Below are 12,210 nucleotides of genomic sequence, written 5' to 3' on the forward strand. Positions count from 1 at the left end.
TTTTTTTTTTGGTGCATTTATTTTTTATTTTGGGCAAATGGACCTATCTTAAGGTAAGGGGCCTGGAGCTGCAGCTGCAATAGCCCCTATGTTAATCCGGCCCTGACCAGGAGAATTTTCTTTATTTTAACCACCCTTCTAATGGCCATGTACTGTAGTAAAACAGCCTCTAAAGGAAATTGTTATTCTTAGTGGATTGTTTTAAACATCCTTCTCTGTGCTGTGGGTGCACATGCCTAGCTCATGCACAATAGCACTTCATCCACTATCATTAGACAGCAGACTGCATAAACAAAAGGAACAGATCCAACCAGGGTGGCTCTGTGCTTTCTGATTTCTGCAATGGCCAATCACATTAATCACAAATGTAAACAGTACAACCGTTTTATATTTGAGAGCCCTCCCTTTCCCCTCACAATGGAGGAACGATGATCCAGTGAATGCATGAACCGTTCATTAACAGAAGATCAGAGAGGCAGGCATCATTCAATTGTGGGATTGTTTAGTTGCTGCAGTTAACCCTTTCACCAACCTCTTCTCCTGTACATCTAAGCTCCATCCTGTCTCAGGATGTGACGTGAATATTAATCACCTCACCTCCCTTATCCTGCACATTAACTCCCTAGTTTCCATCCTCCCACTGTATGTCCCCTGTACCATGATCAATGTCATTAAGAATGCAACAGGAAGAGTGAGATTCCGTGGCAGGAGGGCAGAAAATACAACCCAGGCGGCTAAGTCTGCCTGGCATCTCCTTCCATAGCTGAAATATTGGTAATTTTAGTGCACAGAAATGCAATATATTGCCTAATTTTTTTGGTAAAATATAAAAAGATGATGTAGTAATAAAATACGTACTACAGCCTATTCCTGTACCCTAAAGCCCCATATACACGATCAGAATATTGTACAAAAAAATACCACTTTCGAATCGATCACACGATAATCCCAAAGGGACAAACACAAAAATATTTCTCGTACGATACCAGATCGTACGATTCTTTTTTAATCATTACAGTTTTCAATTGAAAATACAATACAAATACATTAAATCACTTCCGAATTTTTATTCTGTCATATGAGCATTTTCGTACTTTAGTAACTTATTTGTTTTCTATATGGAGACTAGCATACAAAAAAACGGACGATCATTCGTCCGATGATCTCATCGTGTGTACTAGGCTTTAGACTTAAGAGTATTTAACTCTAAAGCCTCATACACACGATAAGACTTTGTACAAACTTTCCTGTGGATTTTTGTACAAAGGGCGTTGGCCATAAGTTTGTATTGCATACACACGGCAGAACTTTCACCAAATCACGTGGTTTTTCAGCTCATTACCACAACCTTTTGGTCAATTTCTGTATTATTGTCTGATATTGTGTCAATCTCGCCGCTTTTATCGGCGAGATTGACACCTTGCGAGCCGGATTCACATTGGTGCGGGGATCCGACTTGGATCCCCGCCAATGCCAGGCACTGTGTTTGGTATGAATCTTGAGGGGGAACGCCACACCAAATTTTAAATAAAAAACCGGCCTGGGTTCCCCTCCAGGGGCATACCAGGCCCTTAGGTCTGGTATGGATTTTAAGGGGAACCCCTACGCCGAAAAAACGGTGCGGGGGTCCCCCTAAAATCCATACCAGACCCTTATCCGAGCACGCAGCCCAGCCGGTCAGGAAAGGGGGTGGGGACGAGCGAGAACCCCCCCCCCTGAGCCGTAGCAGGCCGCATGCCCCCCAGAGGGGAATTCCCTCTCACGCTCTCCGCAATAGGAAAATGTGTTTTTCCTTTTGCAGCCAGCGCAAAATGTACAGTACCCTGTCGCAGAGAACCAGCGCGATCCCATCACGCTGGTTCTTGGCAACAGGGTACTGTACATCGTACAGCGTACAGTAGTTTGTACAAAAGTCCGATGGTTTTGTGTTAGGGTTGTCCCGATACCGATACTAGTATCAGTATCAGCACCGATACCAAGCATTTGCCTGAGTACTTGTACTCGGGCAAATGCTCCCGATACTTCACCCGATACCTGTACAGTCAGCGGTGATCGGTGAGTGGGGGAGTTACAAGCTTCTCCCCCCTTTCAGCTTGTAACTCCCCCACACACGATCACCGCTGACGGTCACCGCATCCTCCTCCAGTCCCCCCTCCATGCCCCCTCCGTTCTGCTGTCCCACTTCTTTCTTCCTCTGTGTCCCCCTCTGTTCTGCTGTCCCCCTCCTTTCTTCCTCCGTGTCACCCGCCGTTCTGCTGTCCCCCTGCTTTCTTCCTCCGTGTCCCCCGCCGTTCTGCTGCTGTCCCCCTCCGTTCTACTGTCCCCCTCCTTTCTTCCTCCATGTGCCCCGCCATACTGCTGCCGTCCCCCGCCGTTCTCCTGCTGTCCCCCTCCTTTCTGATGCTGTCCCCCTCCAGTTTTCCTCTGTGTCCCCCTCCATTCTGCTGTCCCTCTCCATGTCATCCTCCTTCCTTTGATGTATGAACAGAGTCAGTGATCACTGACTCTGTCCATTCACATAATTGAAACATTGTAATCTCCTGTGATTACGATGTCTCAGTTTATGAATGGAGAGAAGCCGCTGTCTTCTCTCCATTCATTTTCATTGAAGCTGAGGCTGCAGAGAAAGGAACTGGGGAATCTCTATCCTCTGTCTCTTTCTCTGTCTCAAGAGGGAGATTTCAGGGGTCTATTAAGACCCCTGATATCTCACAAAGCCCCCCAACAGGGCTGATTAAAAAAAAAATATATATTACAATAAATAATAAAAAAAAAATGATTGTAAAAAATAATAAAAATTAAAATAAAAAACACACAGACACCATCCACCCCCTCCCTCCCTAAAAAAAAGAAAGCATTGTAAAAAAACAAAAACAAAAATTGTAAAAAAATTGTAAAAAAAAAAACCCCAAAAAAACACTGTCACGTGACATTAAAAAAAAGGTAATCGGTATCGGTATTAAAAATCGGTAATCGGTATCGGTGAGTACTTTAAAAAAAGTATCAGTACTTGTACTCGGTCTTAAAAAAGTGGTATCGGGACAACCCTATTTTGTGTACACACAATGATACTTTGCTCTATCGGACTTTTGTTGCCGGAAAGTTTGTGCGTTCAAACATCCAACAAAAGTCCGATGGAAACAGAAAAAGTTTGTCCGATGGAGCGTAAACACGGTTGGATGTAGCTCCAAAACAGCTAATTTGCATGTTTGTTGTCAAAAAGCCCTATCGCGTGTACGGGCCTTTACAGTACAGAGTGGTGTCACTTTTTTTGGTGCCCTGAGTGGAGCTTGAATACCTAATCAACTGCAAGGTGACTTTTGCTAGACCATAACTGGATAACTGAAGTAAACACAGCTTTGCTTATTTTACTATGCTAAATGAATTTTCATTTTACAAAGTGAGCATATACATCAAAATGTGAACATGCTTTATCTCTTTAAAGTGGAGTTCCACCCAAATTTTTAACATTATCTCTATGCATTCTCTTCCTTGCCTAGATGCTGACATGCTGTGTAAAAAAATTTCAATCGCCGTAATTACCTTTTTTTTCTAATCTTCTTAGCACTTCCTGGTTTTCCTCCCATGGGAGTAGGCGTGTTTCTAGCCTCTCCCAGACCTCCCACAGTCCCCTGGGAGCTAGTCTCAGGCTTCCCAGCATGCATTGTGCAACAGCGTCATCACAACATCTCGGTGAATGCTGGAAGCACAGCATTCACTGCATCCAGGAAATACATGCTTGTGGGCTTCAAATGCCCATAATGAAGATGGAAACCGCCTTCAGTGAATTTTATAAGTTATTCTTTACAACGAAATCGGACACAGGCGGACTTATTACACAGAACATGTGAGTAGATAATCATGAGAAGAAAAGTTTGTGAATGAACTCCAAAAAAAAAAAACGATAGATAGGTGGACCCCCCGCTTTAATAAATCAACCTCAGTTTCTTTTTAGTCTCTTTACTAACATGAGATACAAAATTTGTAATACTGTAAGTTACACTTATGTCATATTCACTAACTGTGTATTTTCCTAAACTTCTTGCAGTTGGAGACTGACACGTTAACGCAGGGCCAGTCCTGGCAAAGAAAGGGAAACCTGGCATGAATATAGAATGGCAGTTGTCAAGACAATCAGCCTCATGTTGCGTTAAACAGATGAGTGCCTGATATCTTTTTTTTCTATTCCCTACTTCTGAACTTCATCTAAATTAGAATCTGAATGTAATGGATTTTATGCTTCCCGTGGCTCCTCATTTAGATATTATATTGTTTATTTCGGGTGAATAAAGAAGTGAGGCAATGCATAAATCCCACTTTTGCTTCACTACTATAGCTGATGAAAGTACCTGAAAACAATGAACTCTCTAAGTGGTATGTCCTATAAAACATGAAGTGCAGCATTATATAAGAATATAACTCATAAAGATGCTAATATAACTGCATTAGATATTTTTCTTGCCATAGACTCAGTTCTTTTTTTAAACTAGGGTAGATGATGCCCAATTAACTGAGTTACTCAGTTTCTGCAATTGTAATTTTATAAAATCCCATTATTATAACTTATTAGATGTGTTATGACTTGCTTTTATAACATACTACAAGGCTCAACTCACAAAGTAAGCAAACCAGGACATAGATCCTTATTTTCTAAAAAGTCAATGTGAGAAATTTACTAAAACTGGTTTGGACAGAATCTGGTGCAGCTCTGCATGGTAACCAATCAGCTTCTAGGTTTTAAAGCTTCATTGAACAAGCTGAAGTTAGAAGCTGATTGGTTACTATGCACAGCTGCACCAGATTCTGTGTGCACCAGTTTTAGTAAATCTCCCAAATGAGTTTTGAAACCTATAGTTACAGGGCTGAAAAAAAATGCTTATCTTTGAATTAAAGCTTTGTGAATTGAGGCGGTGAATCTATGCTTGTGCACAAAGTCAGGAAATCTCATTAGTAAATGAAGTACATTAAATAAATTGAATAGAAACATACATAAACCTTTTTGGAATGAAAAAGTTTCATCTATAAAGCAACTCTCTCATGGTTCATTAAATTAAAATAAAGGTATTACATGAAAAGAAGAAGATAAATACTTATATCTCCCGCTGCACCATTTCTGAGGAATCTCCTATGTCCCCCACAGTGCTCATTGATTCATCTTGCCAGCCTGTACATTACTACTTTGTTCTGTAGTGATATGGAGATTGACAGGAAGAACCAGTGATTGCTGCGGGGACACAGGAGTCTCCTGGAATTATCTGTTTCACAGTAAAATTTTGGGGACAATTTCCCAGCAACAGAGTAATGTTCAGCAGAACGAGTGGTGGAAAAAGGTAAGTATTTATTTACCTTTTTATCAGGTAACATCTTTGTTTCAATTTAAAGAACTTTGGGGTTGCTTATATATTATGGCTTATTTAATAAACTGATGCCAGGAACAGAGATGATGTGCCAAGTGTCCTACCCCATAGAAGGCAGTTTCACTTTAGTTAATGGTATTCTTATTTGTGAAATGTGACCTACAGTATGCTTCAGTACTAGGAATTACTGTATAGGTTCTTTTGGAAAGCATTTAATCTCTTCTGGTTTAGCACTGGACACTGGAGGCTTGAGTTGTCTGACACCTATATCCACCTATATGACTGATAAATAATAATCCTTATAATATTTCTATAGAGGGAAAGAAGGAACTAAGAGACTAGAGAATACTGGATAGAGAAAACAATAAAGTTCTAGATCACTCCTTTCTAGCTATAGTCAGCATTCTGACAACACTGTTATATCCTCATTAAATGTCTTCTCTTCTCCTATAAACCAAAGTTTTATATCTGATCAACCTACCCCAAGTATTGCTGCATAGGGTGCGGTGGTATTTGTAGAAGAATTTCAGGGAGCCCCAGCAGTGCTAGCAGGATAGGGTGAGCAATAATTTGGTGCCTTAAGTTGCCTACTATCTTTTTATATTTATATTCTATATATTTTTTTAACAGAGGATGGAAAGTTGGATAGTTGCTGCTAGTTCTTGATTTGAAATATTTTAAAGCCTTTAGAATCTTGTTGAAAGGGATGAGACCAAATAAGCCTCCTACAGTATAAAGCTGACTCAGGCTTATCTCAGTATAATGGAAACTGTAGGCCCAACACATATCAAGTATTTTAGAGAATCAAAACAGTGCAGCGCAACCTTATAACATTATTAACCTTCAAAAGTCCAAAAGCCCAAATGTCAAGAATAGTAGAAAAGTAATAAAATATCCATGCAAGGATAAAAATGTTCACAATCACCCAAGGTGACAATTTCCACCTTTGACAGATAGATTGGCCGCTCACCTCATGAAATTGACCCCTGAACTAACAGGATGGTCATATACGCTTGTCCCACCACGGGGTGTGCATATACAGAGGCATTGGATCCTGGTATGGAAGATGAAATCCAGGTTACATATGAGAGAGTAAGGACTAATAGTGCTATCTGTTTTAAAATGGTATTTTAATACTAAAATATATAAAACCACTCACAATTTTACCACTTGGCTGTAAAATAGTAGTATAACAGTCTCGTGCCCGCTCGAGTCATAGTCGAGATAGCAGCAGGTGACGTTTTGTAGTGTAGCTCCTCCTCCCATACGAGTTACGTCCAATGAGACAAAGCTCCCACATATACACATATGAACATAAATGCATGCAGTGAGTGCACCTACATATGAAAATGATTATTGTGCTACACATATTAAGTATTGCTGTGCACGCTGGATTGAAAGCAATAGTTCTAGGGCAATCATTTATTTCTACCTCCAAACTGACTTTGTTTTAGGGCCTGGATTTGAACCCAGGGTCCTCTGCTGTGTCTGGAAGTAATTCTTCTTGCTAAGCCACCTAAAATGTTGGGTTCATCCCTTCTGATCTGTTAGACAATATTTCCTTGTACCTTGTTTTTCGTGAACCTTGAACTCTTTGCTCCTCCTATGAATTCTTGATTTAAGCCATGTCTCTGCAATTCCTGCTTGCACATTATTATTACCTCTCCAGCCAAACTCCTTACCAGTGGCGTCCCATCCATTAGGGGTGCACGGCGCCGCCACCTATCCATGCGTCTGGCCCCCTGATCTACATGCAGGGCGCCGGACGCATGGATTCCAATGCAGGGGGTTTAAGCATGTGATTAGAGCCAGAGGCTCTAATAGGCTTCAAAAAAGGGTGGGCTCGGGGCGCAGAGCACTGCGCCCAAAGCCCACCCTGTTGTGTGACAATAGCGAATGAATATTCGCTATTGTAACACTGATTCTCCTCCTGGACAATCAGGAAGCGGGTCATGAGACCCATCACCCAGTTGGCTGAAAGGAGATCTGATCAGATTGGCCATCAGGAGGAGGAGGGAGGGGACGCTGGGGAATGGAGACAGCAGCCGCCTGCAGCCCGGAGAGAAGTTGCCGCAGTTCCCTCCCCGATAGAGTTACAAGGTTTCAGGTGTGAATGGGGAGCAGGTCTGTTAAATTTGGTGTTATCACTCTCACTTTCTCATACTGGTCTTTGGAAGTTCAACATGGCACCTCATGGCAAAGAATGCTCTGAGGATCTGAAAAAAAGAATTGTTGCTCTACACAAAGATGGCCTAAGCTGTAAGAAGATTGCCAAGACCCTGAAACTGAGCTGCAGCAGAGTCGTCAAGACCATACGTTTAACGGGACAGGTTCCACTCAGAACAGGCCTCGCCATGGTCGATAAAAGAAGTTCAGTGCACGTGCTCAGCATCATATCCAGAGGTTGTCTTTGGAAAATACACTTATGAGTGCTGCCAGCATTGCTGCAGAGGTTGAAGGGGGGGGGTCAGCCTGTCAGTGCCCAGACCATACGCCGCACACTGCATCAAATTGGTCTGCATGGCTGTCGTCCTAGAAGGAAGCCTCTTCTAAGGATGATGCACAAGAAAGCCTGCAGTTTGCTGAAGACAAGCAGACTAAGGACATGGATTACTGGAACCATGTCCTGTGGTCTGATGAGACCAAGATAAACCTATTTGGCTCAGATGGTGTCAAGTGTGTGTGGCAGCAACCAGGTGAGGAGTACAAAGACAAGTGTGTCTTGCCTACAGTCAAGCATGGTGGTGGGAGTGTCATGGTCTGGGGCTGCATGAGTGCTTCCGGCACTGGGGAGCTACAGTTCATTGAGGAAACCATGAATGCCAACAATTACTGTGACATACTAAAGTAGAGCATGATCCCCTCCCTTTCGGAGACTGGGTTGCAGGGCAGTATTCCAACATGACAACGACCCCAAACACCTCCAAGACTACCACTGTCTTGCTAAAGAAGCTGAGGGTAAAGGAGATGGACTGGCCAAGCATGTCTCCAGACCTAAACCCTATTGAGCATCTGTGGGGCATGCTCAAACAGAAGGTAGAGGAACGCAAGGTCTCTAACATCCACCAGCTCCGTGGTGTCATCATAGAGGAGTGGAAGAGGACACCAGTGGCAACCTGTGAAGCTCTAGTGAACTCCATTTCCAAGAGGGTTAAGGCAGTGCTGGAAAATAAGGGTGGCCACACATAATATTGACATTTTGGGCCCAATTTGGATATTTTCACTTAGGGGTGTACTCACTTTTGTTGCCAGCGATTTAGACATTAATAGCTGTGTGTTGAGTTATTTTGAGGGGACAGCAAATTTACACTGTTATACAAGCTGTACACTCACTACTTTACACTGTAGCAAGTATCATTTTTTCAGTGTTGTCACATGAAAAGATATAAAAAAATATTTACAAAAATGTGAAGGGTGTGCTTACTTTTGTGAGATACTGTATATATATAGATATATATATATATCTATATATATATATATATATAGATATATATATATATATATAGATATATACAATACATAATGTAACATGGACACTGAAATAACTGCAATGACTTATACAGGCATTACTATGGACTCATCATGCCAAAATCAAACAAAACAGAAAAACTTGTTTGTGAAAAATAGGACTTGAATCTCCCTATTTTTGGTGTGCTATGGAATAACTGTTTGAAACTGAGCACTTTCCTTTATCTAGTAAGAATGTAGTATCAGGTCTTATTCTGCATTATTCTGTATGCTACAATAATATACATACAGGTTTAACACCTCCATATGTATTGCATGCTGTCTATTCAGGCAGCTTTTCTAGTTCATGTTACACTCTATTATTTTTTATACTAGTCTCCACACTAACATGATGGGAAGTGGTGTTCAGTATTTTAAACCTTTTCTGTGTTAGCAGGTGATCTACACTCTGAGAATATAACAAAAGTACTAGCAGAGGTATAATAATAGTATACAAATAGAAATTCATGGAAACATATAATGAAAGCTTAAATTAGCTCAAAACAGGCTACAAGATTACAAATAAAAAAAGCTTTGGCTATACTTCTTCTTTAAACTGGACAAGAACTCTAAAAGCTGCATCCAAAAAGGCAAGGAGGGGTCCAAATACTAGTCAACAATTTTGCCTGTAGTCTTCATACAAATGATCTTCCTCTATTACAGTCCCACTAAGACTTCTTCTGCCTCGTGTCTCTATGTGGAGGCAGTTAGTTTAGTAAAGGCAGGGCTTCCTCCTATCTCCATCAAGGAGAACAATGAGCAGCACAATTTTAAAACCACTAAATCTTATTTCAAAGCTCCTGAGACTAAAAGTGAGCAGTGGTACCTTATATATACGCTGTAGACCTACATTTTAGACACAGGGTTGTCTAGGGACACTCACATACTGGGACGTGCACTGCTAATTATCAAGAGGAATGTAAGACAATATGTACATTTTCAGTACATTCAGTACTGTTTAACATTTCTAGATGTACGTTAACACATATTACGTTACTAAAAATTCTCATGTGAAATCACCATATGCAAAGCAGGAACCTTAATAATCAGAGGTTGAAAAAGTAACAATTTGTGGCAAGTTACATTAAATAAATAAATTCTGCACTCAGCCAGTTTCATGTGTTCACACATAGTTCAATAGTACCTTGTGACATTAACCCAGACTCTAGGAGGCTTACTGAACATGTTATTATATCTAATACGTGAATTCTGTATGTCCAATCTGACCTTTTCTACAAGGCAGTTTTCCCTCAAGTTATAAGTATAATTTTTAAAAATGATGGACTGTACCTAGCTACGCTACAGTTATCATGATAGTGCAAAATGTTGTTAATATCACTGAATAAATCGGCAAATTGGTGGTAAAAACCCATTCATATTGATTTTGTTATACATTATTCTCTTATATATTTAAAAAGTTAGCCAGTGTAATTAGGCCAGTGTGTAAAGAAGGTGCTTTATTATTACATATTGCTGTCGCCAATTCTTTATGCTATGGGAGAAATACTCACTTTTGTCGCAGGTACTAGTTCTAAGTCAGATGCTTGGTCGTTCTCCGCTACATTACTCCTATCTCTGACTGGATCACCTTGTGACCTACCATCTGCTGACCTGGAATAACAGTCATGAAAACATTTTAACACTGGACCAAGGGAAGCCTTACAAATCAATTCAGTGGAAACATACATCTATTTCAAGTTATTTTTGATTCAGAGTTTTCTAGAAGCACTCAAATAAAATAAAATGGTCACTAATGCAAAAATATCTACTTTACATGGCTGCCATGGAGGTTCAAATATAAAGAAAAAAAAGAAGAAAATTATATATCTATATGCAACCAAGTGCAACCAACTACTTAAAGCAGAGTTTCACCCAAAAGTGGAAATTCCACTTATCTGTCTCCCCCCCCTTTGGTGCCACATTTGGCACCTTTTGGGGGCTGAGGGGGGAGCGGGTACCTGTTTTTGACAGGCATCCTGTCCCTACTTCCATCGGACCTCACAGCGGCGAGGTACGTCAGAAGTCCAGCCCCTCTTCCTCCCTCCTCCTTCCCTTACTGTCGGGCCAGTAGAACAGCACGGATGTGCTTTGCGCATGCGCAGTAGGGACCGAAAGGCTTCGCTGCCGGGTTCCCTTACCAGCAATGATGGCGGCAGCACTTGACAGCCGATGGAAACATCAGCTGGGGTGCTGACATTGCTGGACTCCAGGATAGGTAAGCATCCTAATATTAAAAGTCAGCAGCTACAGTATGTGTAGCTGCTGACTTTTAATTTTTTGAGGTGAAGGTGGAACTCTGCTATAACAAAAAATTGTATTTGTAGAATAGTTTTAAAGACACAAAACACATATTAAAAACATTGGCATACCTACTAACGGTGAAGGTGGCTGTGGAGCATTAAATTGTGGATGTACAGGGAGCATTCATTTCCTTCATGGAAACACTGTAATTATATATATTTTTTAGATCAAACTCAGGAAGGGCTCATTAACAACTTCATGTATTGCTGGAAAGATAAGGCAATCCTCAAAGAGACTAACACGTTTATGTTTGATAATAAATGCTATTGTCAAGCACAAGGAATGGCAATGGGCACAAAATGTGCACCAACTTATGCTACTCTTTACCTCAGAGAGTGGGAAAATTCTGTGTTCAGGAATAGTATTGGGTGAGCGGTTCGGGCCAAGCAGAAGTTTGACCCGAACATCACCCGTTCAGTGAACACCCGAATTTGCAGAGCACTCGGCGGGATGTTTGCTTGCCGAGCACCCCACAATGCACTGCGTGCTGCACAGTAAATTCTAAGTCCTGATTGGGCAAAGCTTTGCCCAGTCAGGGCATAGTGAATAGTTGGTTGTAAAGACTGAATGAGCCATCATCTGCCAATGGGCTTCCCCACTGACAGCTTAATGAAAAAAAAACATTGCCTGCAATAGAAAAATGTGAAAAAAACGGTGTGGGGTCCCCCCAATCCATACCAGACCCTTATCCAAGCATGCAGCCTGGCAGGCCAGGAAAGGGGGGGCGAGCGAGCGCCATACCAGGTCACGTGCCCTCAACATGGGGAGGTGCTTCGATGCTTTGATGGGGACAAGGGCCTTTTCCCCACAACCCTGGGCAGTGGTTGTGTGGGTCTGCAGGCAGGGGTCTTATCTGAAGTATCAAAAAGAAATAAAAGCACACACAAAGTTTTTGACAATTCCTTTATTAAAAATAAAAAAACATTGCCCCCCCATGTAGATCCATCGTCAATCACGATGCCCACCGCCACCGCTGGACTCGGAAAAAAAACAAAAATCGCTCCCCCTGAAACTAAGGCTAACCGCTGTGCATGGGGACAAGGTG

At 41.5% G+C, this 12,210-nt stretch overlaps 1 protein-coding gene across 4 annotated transcripts in view; it reads right to left on the reverse strand.

The window, feature by feature from the left end:
- The window catches only part of PEX5L (peroxisomal biogenesis factor 5 like), a 364,561-nt gene that overhangs the window by 84,782 nt on the left and 267,569 nt on the right, over positions 1–12,210 (reverse strand). For all 4 annotated transcript variants that reach the window (XM_073626273.1, XM_073626275.1, XM_073626272.1 and 1 more), the window contains one exon: positions 10,376–10,475. In XM_073626273.1, the coding sequence (XP_073482374.1) occupies positions 10,376–10,475 (100 nt within the window). The remainder of the gene's footprint in view (positions 1–10,375; positions 10,476–12,210) is intronic.

Source organism: Aquarana catesbeiana, linkage group LG04 (assembly GCF_042186555.1).
Source record: "Aquarana catesbeiana isolate 2022-GZ linkage group LG04, ASM4218655v1, whole genome shotgun sequence".
Classification (NCBI taxonomy): Eukaryota; Metazoa; Chordata; class Amphibia; order Anura; family Ranidae; genus Aquarana; species Aquarana catesbeiana.